General features: G+C 36.9%; 2 protein-coding genes and 3 long non-coding RNA genes across 5 annotated transcripts; 3 read left to right on the forward strand and 2 right to left on the reverse strand.

The window, feature by feature from the left end:
* Positions 1 to 245: 245 nt before the first annotated feature.
* On the reverse strand, positions 246 to 3,412 carry LOC112187489 (glycerol-3-phosphate dehydrogenase [NAD(+)]). Its single transcript, XM_024326307.2, has 11 exons — positions 2,915 to 3,412; positions 2,438 to 2,514; positions 2,274 to 2,346; positions 1,956 to 2,173; positions 1,756 to 1,863; positions 1,589 to 1,652; positions 1,476 to 1,513; positions 1,270 to 1,390; positions 1,140 to 1,194; positions 1,009 to 1,057; positions 246 to 637 (listed from the first exon to the last, which is right to left on the reverse strand). Exons 1-11 carry the CDS (start codon positions 3,225 to 3,227, stop codon positions 488 to 490), a joined length of 1,266 nt encoding a protein of 421 aa, XP_024182075.1. The 5' UTR covers positions 3,228 to 3,412; the 3' UTR covers positions 246 to 487.
* A 427-nt stretch (positions 3,413 to 3,839) lies between these two features.
* On the forward strand, positions 3,840 to 7,458 carry LOC121051940. The gene is made up of 3 exons (XR_005807541.1): positions 3,840 to 3,987; positions 5,575 to 5,670; positions 6,089 to 7,458. It is a non-coding gene; the product is annotated as an uncharacterized LOC121051940 (long non-coding RNA).
* A 212-nt stretch (positions 7,459 to 7,670) lies between these two features.
* Positions 7,671 to 10,238, forward strand: LOC112188798. Its single transcript, XR_002931563.2, has 5 exons — positions 7,671 to 7,745; positions 7,887 to 8,000; positions 8,264 to 8,362; positions 9,341 to 9,393; positions 9,988 to 10,238. It is a non-coding gene; the product is annotated as an uncharacterized LOC112188798 (long non-coding RNA).
* LOC121051939 lies at positions 9,987 to 12,653 on the reverse strand. Its single transcript, XR_005807540.1, has 2 exons — positions 12,134 to 12,653; positions 9,987 to 12,017 (listed from the first exon to the last, which is right to left on the reverse strand). It is a non-coding gene; the product is annotated as an uncharacterized LOC121051939 (long non-coding RNA).
* A 299-nt stretch (positions 12,654 to 12,952) lies between these two features.
* LOC112185310 (anther-specific protein BCP1) lies at positions 12,953 to 13,333 on the forward strand. The gene has a single exon (XM_024323550.1). It carries the CDS (start codon positions 12,953 to 12,955, stop codon positions 13,331 to 13,333), a length of 381 nt encoding a protein of 126 aa, XP_024179318.1.
* Positions 13,334 to 16,698: the final 3,365 nt, after the last annotated feature.

Consider the following 16,698-nt stretch of genomic DNA (forward strand, 5'->3'; position numbering starts at 1 on the left):
AAAACGGTAGCAATCCTTGTCAAGTTGTATGAAACGTTGTTGTCAAAGAACAATAAAAAATATCTAATCTTCTTATCTTGCCTAGACAGTGTAAAAGGATTTCAATTTCTCTTATCCTTTATTGTATTACTCGTATTTTACTAGAACAGTATACAAAGGAGAAAAGTTAAATCTGTCAAACAAGATGGAATTGAAACTTGAACTGTCAAACAAGATGGAATTGAAACTTGAACTGACAAACAAGATGGAATTGAAACTTTAGAGAGATATGTTAATTTCATTAATTTACTGTCAACGAAAATAGTTTCTAACAAGGTGCTGTATTTTGAGCCTGCAACGATATATTGTTGCATAAGCTTCTCTGTGACTCAACATTCCAAAGGTGAACTTCACCCAAGTCCTCTCCTTGCTTTCGTGTACTGAACATCACTTATGTATACTGTCATTTGATCCATGAACAATGACCGGTGGTCTTGGAGGAAACCAGCTATTTAGGTGTGCGCTCACTGTGTTCGACGATGGCTGATGGAGGAAGAGTGCCAATGCAGATCTCATGAACTGTTGCAAAGAGCGGAAAGAACTGTAACCACCCACGGTGGCTTAAAACTGCATAAACCTCTTTTGCTGTTGACACACCCTTCATAAAAGAGAAAGGAACATTCATAAATAGACTGATAAACACATAGTTTCATGTCAGAGAAAGAGACTTCGTAAATCTTCCATATATTATTCTTAGTTCTTCTAAACTCTAGAACTGATGCGGTGTGAGTATTCACTCATGAGAGATTGTGTTTATTAATAGTATTATATCTGTACAAATTATTATTCATTTTAATTTATTCAAGCTGCAGCTTTGCTTATGCACTCACAATACAAATCCTCCCAACTAGCCACCACATACTATTAACAAGGTGAAAAGAGCTAATATATGTTTCATATATATCATCCTCATTGTGCATAATTAATTCAATAACTGTGAGTAATGCCATGATAATTGCTTATGTAAACCTGTAATTTTTGACCCTGCAGCATTTCTGCTTCAAGCTCATCGAACGATCTGCAGATGACAAACACAGAGGTAATAGTGAAATTACTATTTAGTTTTTACAAGTTTTATGTGCCAAACTGAGAAGCTTTACCTTTTCCCTCCATTCTTTGCGAAAGCTTCTGCAACTTTCCTGTTTCTTCCTCCCACTGCCATACACAGTGAGGTTAAAAACAGAGAAACATAAGAATAAATAGGAGGAAGAAATCCTCAAGCTTCCTTACAGCATGTTGTGATGAGATCAGCAACACCGCAGCTTTCAAAGAAGGTGCTGTCCTTGACAGATGAAAATAACATTTTGGAAAATGCCTTCATCTCTCTTAGACCAATTCTCATAATTGCAGCCTGGTCATTCATACAAGCGTATCAAAATGAATAGAAAAGGCAGAAGAGACCAGTGTTCAACCTTTGTACAAATATTTGAACTTACCTTTGTGTTATTTCCCATGTCCAAGCCATCCACAAAACCTGTTCCATTAGTGATTAAACTCTTTGTTCCTCATTGAAACTTGAGAAGGGAGAGATACATTAGTATATACAAACCTGCTGCTATAGCCACAACATTTTTCAGGGTACCACACAGTTCTACGCCTTCCACATCTTGGATCTATAAATACCATATAACCCAAGTGTGAACAAAATGCGACTTCAGTAGTTATTTCAGGTAAATTAAATCGCTAAATCCATGTTTATGATCAGCACGCACTCACAGGTGTGACTATGAAGTAGGAGGTACTAAACAGTTGAACCCATTTATCTGCAACCTCTTTGTTTTCTCTGTATCCAACTGTGGCTTCACTAAATTTCTCCACAGCAATCTACACGAGCAGTCTCCAATTTCAGTAAAGGCTGGTGTACAATATCTGGCACATGAAGCTATAAAAATAGATTGAAAAGGAGGGCTAATAACCTCATTAGCTATGTTTGCTCCCATTAGAACACAACAATTGATACCCAGTTGCTCAGTGATGAGTGTAGAGATCATGCATGGGCCTTCCATCTTGACCTCCATTCCTTTAATAAGGGAAATAGCCTCCACATCCCCGCTTATATTCCCTGCTAGTCTTTTGCATATACCCTCCATGAATTGATGTGGAGTAACAAACACCAACATGTTTGAACCAGTCACTGCAAAACTCCCCCATTAGAATCACTAAAAACTTGCTCCAACCACACAACAGAGTAACTTTGACAAGGTCAGCAAAGCTTTTGCTGAGAAAATGAGTACCTGCATTAACAAGGTCTGGGTCTGCAACAACATTTCTCCCAAGTTTTATGCCAGGCAGATATTTTACATTTTCCTATCACAGAAAACGATAGGAAGATTACAATGGGAAATACATATGGGAACTAATATAACTGAAAATGTAGTTCAAGATCAATGCTTTTTACATTTCTTGTGTTGATGGCATCTGTGAGCTTCTCACCACTTGGCAATGTCTCCTCAAACACCCACATTCTCACTTCATCTGAATTTCATTGTACATAAAACGCCAACTGAGAAAATGGCTTTTCACTAAAAATCTCCAAAAACCACAAAAGCCTAGACTAAAGCATCTGAAAATCTCCATTCATTTCACATTGGCTATTTCTAGTAATCACAACCTACTGCACCATAAAGCTTCATTCTTTTGAATGCACACACATAAATGATAATTCCCAAAAGGGTTTTCACCAGAAGCTCCAAAAATTCACAAAAGCCTAGACTAAACCATGGAAATTCTATTCATTTCACACTGAATCCTATAGGAAACCACCATAAAGCTTCAATCTTTAACATTCCTCTGCTCAGTTGCTCACAATGCACACACATAATTCACAAACATCACATTCTTGCATGCAAAGAAAACCTCCAAAACATAAATTTACCATGAAAAGAAGGAAGCCTAATGGTGTTGGAGGCAATGAGCTTAGCAGCCACACTACCCCAGTTGCCACTGCCCACAACTGTGACTCTGTTTCTTAGAGGAGCAGGTTCATCAATGGAGGAGCTCTTCTGGGCCACACTAGCTGCTGCTTCCTGTGGAGCCATTGATGAAGAGGAAGAAGAAGAAGAGGAGAGAGAGCGAGAGAGGAGGAGAGAGAGAAATGAAGAAGGGTAAATGGGTAATGCCTGGAAGAGAGGGAGAGAAGCGAGAGAATATAAGAGGGGAGAAGACACTCGTCGGGGCGGAGATGCCATACACGTTTCGGAACAAACGATGTGTCGATGTGTATTCCCAGTTAAATCCGGCGATCTCCTCTAGGGACCATTTGAGACTATGGATATATAGGTAAAAAAAAGGTAATGTATGCTTGGAGCCTTGGACTTTGGATTTATCTCTCTCTCTCTTTCTATTCCCAATCAAAATCTCAAAAAGTTAATTCTGATAGTGATTTTACTTGCTTGGATTAGTCCTCCTAAATCCTCATGCTGGCCCTCCTTGATGTTTTGCCACGTAATTCTAGCTAGTTTCTATCTCATTTTTTTATTAGGTTGGTCCAAACTATGAGGAGTATTGTTCACTTTAAACACAATGAGTCGATAATAAATGAATATTATGTATGAAATCTAGTTTGGTTTGTGATTTGGATTTTGGAGTTTTGACTATTTTTCCGTTTGGGATACGCAAATTTGAGGAGGAATTGATGCTTGATGCATGTGGAAAGAATGTCCAAAAAGAAATTGAATGAATGGTGAAACCATCCAGCCCCCTATGCTCGCATTTGATATTAGCCTCCTCCTTTCTAGGAATACTGATAACCTAACTTGACTATTCTTGTGGCAAATAATGGTGCAGAATCCAAATCTGTCGGTATCAAAATCTTGGTTGATATTGCCATCATTCTCAACTTCATCCAATCTTCTCATTTGATTCCTTGTAAGCTTCGTATAGCGTGGAATAATTGCTTGCACTACATTTCCCAGATGCAATTCCGATCTTCATATATTTTCTAAAAAGGTAATTATGTTGCTGATGCTTTAGCAAATTATGATTCATCCTCTGAAGGTTTCATTTGGTGGGATTTGACTCCATCTTTTATTCATGCTAATTGTGATAGAGATCGACTCAGACTACCAAACTTTCATGTTCGGTAGTTGGTGTTGATTTAGTTGTTTGGCTTTTGCTTGGGAGGTTTGGTTTGGTCCCCCTCCTTTTGTAATCTCTTTTTTTTTTTCAATAAATTCTATGGTTTTGGAGGCTTTCTGCCTCTCTTAATCTCCAGTTTGCCAAAAAAAAAAAAAATTCTTGGTGGATGATATCAACAGAATTGCAGTCTCTTTTGCTTTTATCATATTCAGACATATCTTCCGAGATGCTAATTTTGTAGCCGATAAATTATTTTCTTTTTATCTCAAAGATAGGGACTTTGCTGTATGGCATAACTATCTCCCCCTTTTATGAGTTCTCAGCATTCCGTTTGAATCAACTAGGAGGGGTTGTTTCTAAAAGGTTTGTGTTGTTGTAGTTGTTGTTTCTATATTTCTTTTGTTAATAAAAACAATGATGCAAGATAAAAAAAACAGTTTCATTCGCATTTTTGGAAATTTATTTATTTATGTACATTTGTGCACTTTCTGAAAATGTAGAGTGTGGAACTTATATTGACCTTTTATCACTATTGCATTATCATTTATCAGAGAATTTGCTATATATGAAACATTTTAAGGGCAACCGTCCTAATTATGTCACATACATCGTATAGTCTATATACTAATGTCAAACAATAATTCGTCAAGTATATAGGTAATCGGACATAACTACATGATGTATTTTGAATTCGTCTTCCATATCGATCAATATATAGTACTTTTTTCTGCATTCCAATTTCCACAAATGTTATAAAACAGACTATCAACACCCCGTTCAGAATGTATTATTTGTGTTTACAAAAGTGTTTTACTTATTTTACAAACACTCTTCTTCGACTTTTCTTTTCTTTTTTTCCCCCCACAAAAGCAAACAGAAGTTTTCATTGAAAGTTTCAAATGCACTAATATCCAAGTGATATGAACCACACATGTATACACACTACTAGAAAGATGGCCAAAGCCCACCGATGACTAGCCACTGTTGCCAAGCGGTGCTTGATTGAAATAGTGTTCCACCGTTGCATTCTTCAATGACGAACTTTTACAATGCCACTGATGATCAATCAATGGGAATTGACTGAAGTTAGAAGGCATTTTGATATTACATTACATCTCTGTGTAGATGACAAGATTCATGGAATGGAAGGACGTGTGTCTTCTCCTCTCGAGTGGCATTTTCCATGTGTATATGCACTTTTAAGCTTAGCCAAGCCATCTGAACCCACATGTATTAATTTGGCATGTGGAAGAATTTTACCGTATAACTTACTATTTTATGGCTCATGTTGAAACATAGAAACATAACCTAAAATATAATTAGTAAAAGCAAAGCAAACAGTTAGGAATTATTTTGCATTTTCAAACATGGCATTCTACATTGCTGCGATAATTTTTTTTTAAAATTAAAATATATAATTAGGTGATACTAACTTCTTGTTAATAATTTTCGCGTTAGGCGTTTATTCTCTCCACAAATAGAAGAAGACCGCTACACATTGCTGCAATGCGTCGTACTAGTACTTATATATATAACTGAAGCAAGATTCTAGAGGTAAAATTAAATGTACCAATTTTTTTACAGGTAGAATATAATTAAAAGTAGCAAAATTTTCCTTTCGGCTATGGCCTTTGTCGGCCAAAATAGAAAATAAAGTAGCTAGCTAGGCCGGTGAATCGAAGTAGCCTGCCTACCTCTATCTTAGTAGCTTAGTCCATAATCTATATAATACATTATGATACAAATGATCGCACAGAATTTGAAAATCACACACTTAATTAGCTGGCCTGTAAAATTAGACTAGTATTTTTTAAGTAATTTTGAATTACCATGTCAATGCCTGTAGAAAATCGTCAGTCTATTCAAGCATGCATGAAGAAATGATAACCTGATATGACAGGAAATGACATTCAACTCTTTGACTAATTATTGCCATTAATTTATAATCACAAATCTTCATCATGATAAGCAGATCTCAGTCTAGCTATAAAGTATATATACAAGAACCAACCATAAGAGCTCAGGAAGATCTATAATTATACAAGTAATTAAACCCAGTTAATTAGGGTTTTGGGGCAGAAGAACTGAAGAAGAGTACGTAGACGGTCTCCCTCTCGATCAGGGGTCAAAGCTATTGTGCACAGTTCGCCTCCAGGAAGGTAGTGAATAATCTTCAGTAGTACTCGACCACATTGGCGTTGGAGTTGGAGGCAACGTACTAGCAACTAGTCACAGCAGCTGAAACTATGCACACGTGTTGGTAAGCGGTAAACCAGGAGATCGATCAGCTAATTAAGCTCTATATACATGCATGGTATCATTACAGACAGAGAAATCGATGAGACAGGGGAATTGTACGTACAGTGTCTGCCTGCAGAAAAATGTAGTAGCACTGTAGCTTCAGGTGTCTCAAGTTGATAGAGAGAGAGGTGGTCAGGCAGAATATCGATATCGCAGTCATAATCATCTTAAGCACCACACGCACCGTTTTATGTCATTCATTTCCGGATCCTTCAGGTTAGCTCTCTTCAAGCATATATATAGAATAGTAAAACACGATACTCTCTCTCTCTCTCTCTCTCAACTGATAGGTGAATGTTCCAACTGACATGGAAATCTTAAAAGGTCGAAGAATATTGTAGGTCTATTGATGTGCGTAACACATGCATTTGGTTTCTTTTTGTTCTCTCTCTATAGCTATAGCTCGATCATTATAGATATGTTGTGACGTAAGTTGCACTACTACAAATTTCCCCAATAGCACCTTTTTATTAGCCACCACAAACCAATCAGTCCCCAAAGTGAACAGTGATACACTTATCTGAAAAATTGGTGTGTATTTTTTAATTTTTTTTGCTCTCACTGATCATCAGTGGGTAATATGAACAGTACAGATAACATATTATTAGTTTAATGACAATAGTGGCTCTATCATTGCCGATCCGTGGGTATTATGACCCGTGCATGCAGATTAAAGGACAATAGTGACTTTTATCGGTGGTAAATAAATGCGTTGGGATTAAATATTAATGGCTTATTTTGATTTTGCAAAAACGTGAGTAGAGAGAGAAGTATATCTAGATCTAGATCTATCTCTGTCCACTCTTTCTTCTCTGCCTTGTCGCCCTCTATTTCTTCTCTTCGTCAATCCTCTCAATTTTCTTTTCGTCATCGAGAATTCGAGATCGCCAAGCAATGGAACAAGATCATGAAGACCAGATCAATGGCTAAGGAAGAGATTGTCAGCAGTCACCTTTGAAATTCAAAACATTGATTTTGCTTTCTGAAAACCCGAAAGTTCAAAACATTACTATGCCGCAGCAGAGAGTCTCGCATCTCCAAGGCAAGAAAGATTCAACCTTTATGAGTTTTATTCAATTTTTGCTTCACATTGCCTTCTGCTTACACTGAAATTAGTATAGGGTTTTTTTTGTGGTTTTTGTTCGTTAGGTCTAGAAGCATATGAAGATGTGTTTTTGTTTTTGGGTTTGCGGTCATGTTCTTTCTTATTGAAGAAAAGGAAAAGTTTATGGAGGGTAACTTTTTTGGTTCTTTTGCAGAAGGAATTTGTGCTGTGTTGAAGTGATTTCTTTTATCTATTTTGAGCACCGGCTTGAAGGGCTGAGCAAGTGAGTCACCGATGTGGCTTTGAGATGGTTTCTGTTTTCTTCTAGGCAATTACGAATCTCTTGGCTCTATTGCTTACCCTTTGTAAGACTTTAAATACTGCTAAAGTCTTCATGATCTGGTTTCTGTTTTCGTCTGAGCAGGACCGCCAAGGAGATTCTCTCGGTTGGGTGCACGGTCAATGGCAAGGATCCCAATTTGCAGCAGTAGATTATGGGAACAACCGAAATAGTTCTGCAAATTTCCATTGGTGCAAGGTATTTTTGAAGTTTTTGCAATATTTGTAAGCTGTACTTGAGTAAAGATTCTATTACTAACATCATGCTTCTCTTTTGGTTATGAAGTAGTGAATTATAGATTCATTGCTTGCTTTCAGCATTTCCTTTTCTATTAGTAACATCCTACTTCTCTTTTGATTAATTATTATAATTTGTCACTATATTTTATTTTGGACAAAAGTTGTTGATATACATGGATAAAAGGGCATAACTTGTATCTTTTTTCTTTCTTTCTATTACAGGAAATGCCCTTATTCTATTCTAACCTGGTGGATGGTCACTTAACAGTCACATAGAATGACATGTGGATGAATTTAGCTCTCTGTTTCCAGAACATGGAGGTGCTAGACTTTTCTTGCCTTATCTCTATGTCTTTGTTGTATACACTCACCTGCCTTGGTTTTTCATGTTTCCCAATAAGTTCCGTCCTTGTTTTGGTTTGTTGTTTTTGGTGTATATCTATATCACTGCTATTTGATTGCCTTTTGTCATGGGTAAATTTTCATTCCTTCTAATAATACGGACCTAAACTCATAAGATACACTAAACTAGTGCTGCAGTTACAGTATTACAGGCTAAATACCAGGACCCTTAAGAAGAATTCATTGATATAAGTGAGAACTGTAATGAGGCATTTGCAGACCACTAGGGGATTAAAAACATGGAGTTGCAACCTTTTGTGAGCTTTTATATATGGAAATAATCAGACTAAAGGTCCAATCATGAAAAGCTACAAGGAATCTACACACATTTCTTGTCAGGTTTTGCCAATATGGCATCACTCAGTTGTTGAAAAAACCGAGTTATAATATAATGCAACTGAAGAAAATTGAATGCCAAAATATCTATATTAGTGAAGACTTTAGTTAGTACCTTGGCCTTCTATTTATCGTTGCTTGATAATTCTGATAAGGATTTTTGGTGCCCTAGATTCAATAGTAATTTACTTCTATGATGGTGAGTGCTCAACTAATTGTCAGCAGTAAACTTTGGTAGTCTTAAACGCACCCAGAAATAAAATGACACCTCTCATTTTCCTACTATATGTTTTCATTTATGCTTTTCAAATCTGTTCAACCTAGGATGCAAGAACTTTTCATTTTGTGATGAGGTGAGTTTGGTTATTTTGGCTAATTGGTATTATAAGGCTAGAATTTGCTCCAGTCGTATTCCTCTTATTATCTCTCTGCTGCCTACATAATCAATTTCAGCATTTCTTTCATTAATTGGGTTTAGTTCATATCATTGTGGAGGCTGATGATCTGTACTTATCAAAATGTTTATCCTATATTCTAATCAATAAATAATAATCTTCTCAGGGTTTGGGTATTGCAGATGAGGTTAAAAAGCACAAGGCCAACGACAAGTTCTGGTACAAATTTATACTATGGTGCATGATTTACTTCATTTTATGTTGTAAGAGTGGAGCATATCTTGATACATTTTTTTTGGGTCAGTATATCTTGATACATTATGAGACAAATTGTAGTCTAATGGTTCTTCCAATTTCTACTTCTGCTGGAAGGGAGAGAGAGACAGCGTCATAGAGTAATAAAAACAAATATCAGCTACTGCTCTCTCTCTCTCTCTATTACTCTCTAGCCGTTAAAACATACTAAGATTACTAATCTGATAAACTACTTTTATGATCTATTACGTACATACTGCACTTGGCTGCTCTCATAAAGTTGACTTAGGGTATTAGGTGCTACTGGAAACATAGGATCATATCGTTATTACTTAATGGGTACTGCTCCATGAAGTTGTCCTAGGATTGGCTAGGAAGCTCAAGTTATTACATGTCGTATTATAGATTTATAGTCATCGTGCACTCTGTCTACATTTTCTTTTGCACTCTCTCTCACCCAAAGAGACACCTCTAGCTTCACTGTAATGTTTTTAATATGTAAGATGTCCATCTGTGTAATTCTTAGAATAAGAACTAACTACTTGATGTAATTTGCAGGTTGTCCGTATCAAAGAAGAGTTGCAGCTGTGGGATGAAGAGTCTTAGTTATATAAAATACAGTTGGATGATGGGTGCATCTGTAACTTTTTAGTTAGTATATTTATTGTATGATACATTCTGAAATATAGTATAAGGTACAATACAAGAATGTAGAGGTGCCAATTGGCACCTTATTTTTTTTAATCCAATCTCATAAATTTGCCACTGATATCAGTGGTATTCCAAAGCCACTAACATCAGTGTGGGTTAATTTACATTCTGTCTTGCCTTGGATGAAGTTATTCCACTGTTGTTTTTTCAGTGCCCTTTGCCCCAATAGCACCTGCTATAGAGGGGACTGATTCCTCATTAGTGGCTGCATGGTGGCTAATGCCTTCAGCCACTGTTATCAGTCTCCTTTGTCCCAATAGGGACTAATTCAAATCAGTGGGGTTTGAGGAAATTTGTAGTAGTGTTGTGTGTGTGTGTCTATATATATAATCATATACATGCTAAAACGTGTTCCATAATTTTACATACCTTTAGGAATATATAAGCAAATTGTTTCAAACATTTCATGTATGTGAATGATGCATGAATGATCGATGGTTCATTCCATCCCAAAAAAAAAAAAAAAAAAATCATATGTCGATGGTTCCCATATATGAGCAATCAATAATACGAAGACATCCATATGTTGCATGCATTATCGATCTCTAAAAGAAAGTTTCAAACTAGTCTCTCTAAACCCTATGAACGCAAACACAATGAAGCCATGAAGGGTCCTTGTTCCCTTTCTAATAATGGTGTTCTTCTCAAACATCCGATCATTACCCGCAAACCCCGCCCAACCAACAAATTAAACCAAATTTCACGTCACTTGTTTGTCTATATATAAAGCACCACAAATTAAAACTATTTTAATTAAACACAACAATTACTTGTAATCAAAGTCATAACCAAAAGCAAAGAAACAAAGAAATCAATGCAAGATGGCAGATCGAATAGTTGTGCTAGCTCTCCTCTTTGTTGCCATTGTTGGGGTTACATCACACGAAGAAGTATCATCAAGTTCACCACCTTCCTCTCCATCCTCGTCGCCGTAGGAAGCCCCCACCCCTTCGGGCAGTGACAATTCGTCTCCGCCTTTCCCCGAAACCGAAGATGGCACTCATGGCAGCGATGGTGATGATGCCTATGCCCCAGAAAGCAGCTACTACGCTGATTCCCCTGAAGGCGAAGCTGAAGGACCAGATGCAGGAATCGATGAAGAATTTTAGAGAAACTTTAGATAAATTTTAATTTCATTAATTTGTGTGATATTTGTGAATTGGTATATATGGGAAAGAACTGTAATACAAAGGAAAGAAATGTAACAACTTGATATAGGATTGGGCTTGATATACAGAGGAATTAAAGTACTGTAACCACCCACAGTGTGCATGGCTTAAACTTCATAAACCTGTTTTGCTGTTGACTCGCCCTTCATAAAAGAGAAAGGAACATTCATACATAAAAGAGAAAGGAACATTCATACATAAAAGAGAAAGGAACATACATAAATAGAATGATAAACACATACTTTCTTGTCAGAGAAAGAGACTTCATAAATCCTCCGATCCATATATTATTCTTAGTTCTTCTGATGAAGTGTGAGTATTCACTCATGAGAGACTGTGTTTGTTAATGGTATTACATCTGTATAAATTATTATCCATTTTAATTTATTCAAGCTGCAGCTTTGCTTATGCACTCACAATACAAATCCTCCCAACTTGCCACCACATACTACTAACAAGGTAAAAAGAGCTAATATATGTTTCATATATATCATTCTCGCGCGTTGTGCATAATTAATTCAATAACAACTGCGAGTAATGCCATGATTAAACCTGTAATTTAATTTTGACCCTGCAGATGACAAACACTAAGGTAATACTGAAATTATTATTTAGTATTTACAAGTTTCATGTGCCAATTTGAGAAGCTTTAACTTTTCCCTCCGTTCTTTGCGAAAGCTTCTGCAACTTTCCTGTTTCTTCCTCCCTCTGCCATACACAGTGAGGTTAAAAAAGATAGAAACATAAGAATAAATAGAAGGAAGAATTAGTTCTGCAACAATTGGCACAAACAGAAAATGTAGTTCAAGATCAAAGTTTTTTACATTTCTTGTGTTGATGGCATCTGTGAGTTTCTCACCACTTGGCAATGTCTCCTCAAACACCCACATTCTCACTTCATCTGCATTTCATTGGACAAAACCTCTCTCTCTCTCTCTCTCTGAGGACTTACGGGTGACTGTTCTAGCTGACATGGGAATCTTCAAAGGTTGATGTGCCGTGTTCTAGCTAGGGTTTTTTTTGTTCTTCCTATAGCTCCATCATTATAGATATGTTATAGCTTCTGCAAATTCAAAAAAAAAAAAAAAGTTATATATATATGCTAGCTAGAACACGGTCCATGATCTTCAATCGAGAAATAGCTAGGCCTATAACTTCACACATGATGTCAAACCATCAGCATATATGCATGGTAATTGGTAAATTATCATCTTCAGGTCTCATCGTGTCGATCACACTCTAAACCTAGCTTGCGACATAAGAAATATGATCGCAAATTGTTTCAAACTTTTCATGTATGTGAATGATCATTGATCGATGGTTCGCATATATAAGCTAGCAATCAATAATACGAAGACATATCATGCATATATTGCATGCATTATCGATCTATAACAGAAAGTTTCAAACTAGTCTCCTCCAAATCCGGCGAACACACACAAAACGAAAGGTCTTTGTTTTCTTTCTAATATACAATAATAACACATCCGATCATTACCCGCAAACCTCGCCCAACCAACAAAAACCAATTGCACTTCCTTTGTTTGTCTATGTATAAAGCACCACAAATTAAGACGATTTTAAATGCAAAATTTACTTGCAATCAAAGTCATAGCCAAAAGCAAATAAACAAAGATATCAAGATGGTACTACCAAACAAAGAGATCAAGATGGTACGTCCAGTACTTGTGTTTGCTCTCCTCTTTGTTGCCATTGTTGGGGTTACATCACAAGAAGAAGATGAAGCACCATCAAGTTCACCACCTTCCCCTCCATCCTTGTCGCCGTCGGAAGCCCCCACCGAAAGCGAAAGCGACAGCGACGCTTCCTCCCCAGCCCCTTCGGGCAGTCACAATTCATCTCCGCCTTCCCCCGAAGACCACAGCGATGGTAATGGTGCCTCTGCCCCAGAAAGCAGCGACTCCGCTGATTCCCCTGAAGGCGAAGCCGAAGGACCAGATACAGATTTAGGAGGCGATGAAGATTATCCCACTGATGATCTCTCCAGGCTCATTCAAAGCTAGATCATCATAGATCGAGGAAGCTAACTAGTTGTGGTTTCATTTTTAATTGTTTGCTTTCCGTTACTACTGATTCCCCATGCATAGACCTAATTAATGATCAGTGAGCCTTGTTAGTTAAACGAAAAATAATAAAAGATCATATTGATACAGTCCCATCACTCCCCTGTACGTTTCTACCGGAGGAATGGAAAGAAGAACTCCACTGTTATATATGTAACAAATCTGAGATTGTTCGTCATATAATACCGTATGATTAATTTTTCTCCCCTCCTTTTTCCTGGATTAGGTTTTTGTATCTATTACTTTCATCACTTCCAGGTTTTTTTTTTTTTTTTTGAGAAATATGAATTGCATTAATAAGCAATCTAGAGTATTCACATCAGAAATAAATACACATGAAAGCCATTGTGGCTCCTCCTCAACCCAAACTTGAAATGCAGGAAACAAAAGCGCATTTTTAGCTAATTAAAGTATGGGCGGCGGCCGGCTGTCTAATTACATCTCCTAAGGCTATATGTACATATAATTGAAGTGAATAAGTGAAAGAGATTTCGCACTTCCTCAAACAAAACACCTTCAACCAACCAATTTATATCTACTGCATTCAAATCATTAATCATGCCCAAAGCATCCATTTCCAGAACTTTTGTCCTAAAGCAGTTCAATATTTTGTCAGTTAATTTTCTCCTTAAGAACTTTTGGCTTTCTGGATTAATTTAGCTTAATTGCAGCATTGATTTAGTGTTCATGTATGAATTTTGATCGAAATCGAACTATAAACTATGAACGTTCTGCGAATCTGATAGCAATATGAACCCACTGATATTAATAAAGCAACAAATATGATCATTAGTACACTCTTGTCTGCTGCGAATTCTAATTAATACTGAGACTCAAATCTTAACTCAAACAGTCAAACCCATAAACGCGAGTTGATGTTATATATTACAGGAGAAAATTGGAGGCGTAGCCATGGGAGACGAGAAAAGAATGGCCAAGCAGCTGCCGGTGATGAGAAGGGTCACTTTTTTTATTTTTATCTTGAGGGGGAATAATAGAATTCCAACGATAACCGGGATCAATTAATACAAACAATAATACTAAATCAAGGTAGAATAAACAATGCACTTAGAGAGAATTTCCCATAGTGTTGAAACCAAAAAGTATTGACCAGGCCTGGCCTGAGAATTTGACCTACTTGGGCTATTTGGCTTTTTTACAGTCTTTAAAGTGTTAGTCGTAATTAGATTATGATTCTACGAAATTGGTAATTATCTTGAGTTGGACTGGAGAAAACGGCTTATAAATGAGGAATTGACTCCTATTTGTTTGCTGGGAAGTAACTTTCTTTTCGTACCACAATTGCTTGCCTAGCGATGGAGGGCTAGAAGATGATTTTCAGAAGACACGGAGTTGTTCTTTGTTTAAGGGTTCGCTTTAATAGCGGGCTCAACATGACTTATAGTGAGTTTGCAGTGCTTAGATAGAAGCTTGTTTTTCTGTCTTTAAATGTCTGTAGATTTTGGCTTTTTGGCTGATCATCTAATGCAACGAATCTTTATTTCAAAAAAAAAGGTTTGACCAAATTCCTCCGAGTAAAGTTTATTCAATAAACATAATGCATGTGCTCAATTATTCAAGACTAGCTAAACCAAAAGGAAAATGGTACTTGATCCCTGTAAACATTTGTAAATGTGTGTATACACCATAAACTTTTCCTTTTCTGTATGATAGATAAGTTAAAAATATTGACCACCTTCTAACACAAACGAAAGCTCCTAATTATTTGCAAGCTATAGAGCGTATAACACGAAAAGAAAACGTATGAATACTTTGTATCCCTAGACAACACTGCCAATTGTGGCAAGAGAAGATCGGGTGATTAGCAACCTTTTTTTATGGAAAAGACAACAATATATACAGGAGTGCTATAGAGCTAACCATCTTTTAGACCAATTTTTAGATCACATATTAGCATCTCTACCGTTCAGGGACCTAAAAACTACGAGTAAATCACTTATATAAATTTTCAGTCAAATTGATGATTGTTTGGATATTCTTAATGGTGATTTAAGAATTATGAACATCGAATAGTTTAGGTTGAACAGATTCGGTTCGTCCATTGATTTGATCTAGTTCAATACCCTAACAATAACGATTATCAATTTGGCTGAAAATTTGCATAAGTGATATATTCATAGGGACCTAAAAAATGAATGATGGAAATATCAATATATGACCTAAAAGTTAGTTTAATAGATGCGTAACTTCTTAATACGTACGAAGCTAACCGGTTAGCTCTAAAGCATTCCTATATAATATATATTTACAAGAGAATCGAACCTTGACCTATCCTAATCTAACCTAATTCACTTCCCTACCTCACCACGTGGGATAAACCTAAGGACGAAATACAATCATATAGTAAAATCGAAGAATATATACAATGTTATTCACTGTGGAACATAACATAAAGTTTGCTATTGCTTTTATATTGCCCATACTTCTAAAAATGTTTACACATAGTCGCATAGATTAGTGTGATGCCATGCATTAACCACTTTTTAAGGATTTAATTTATTTTCCAATATATTATGATTCTCTCGAAAAAAGAATTGAAATTACAAATAATATCATGTATTTTCCCTTAATGTTCCGAGTTTCACACATAGTTAGACTTAGTATCCATCTAATTTTTAGAAATAAAATCTCAAAGTCTTGATATCTAGTGATTCTGAATTGGCTTCCTCTCAAATCCTACAAACACGAGAGACTCATTTATTTTCTAACAATAGGTTTTTTTTTTTTTTCCTCTCTTTTTTCGGACAAATCTAACAATAGGTCTTGTAAACCAACCACAAGCTCCCTCCTTTGTCGGTACACAAAAATTCCTCCCTCTACCCCAAATCACTATAAATTGCATTCCCTTCCATCCCCCTCTTCATCAACACATCTTCCACATTCTTTCCAAAGCAAAGCAAAGTTGAGAAATACACAAACACAAGATGGCACGCCGCGAAATGATTGTTCTTGCTCTCCTCTTCATTGCTATTGCTGGGGTTGCAGCTGAACACTCAGCGAAAGCAGGAGAGAAGAAGAAAGATGGAGCGGCAGCCGCGCCTAAGGCAGCTTCAGGGCCCTCAGCCACCAAAGGACCAGGCATGCATAGAAGCAAGGACGGTCCAGCTTCCGCTCCCGGTCCCTCGAAAGGCAAGGATCACAAGGGACCATCCCGCAAGGCAACTTCCGCTCCCAAGGCTTCAGCTCCAGCTCCCTCAGCCACCAAAGGACCAGGCATGACGAAGCCTGCCAAGCCCCATATCCCCCCCAAGCACTAATCTGCCAACGCCCTATTTTTCCAAAGC

The sequence above is a fragment of the Rosa chinensis genome, chromosome 2 (genome assembly GCF_002994745.2).
Source record: "Rosa chinensis cultivar Old Blush chromosome 2, RchiOBHm-V2, whole genome shotgun sequence".
Lineage (NCBI taxonomy): Eukaryota > Viridiplantae > Streptophyta > Magnoliopsida > Rosales > Rosaceae > Rosa > Rosa chinensis.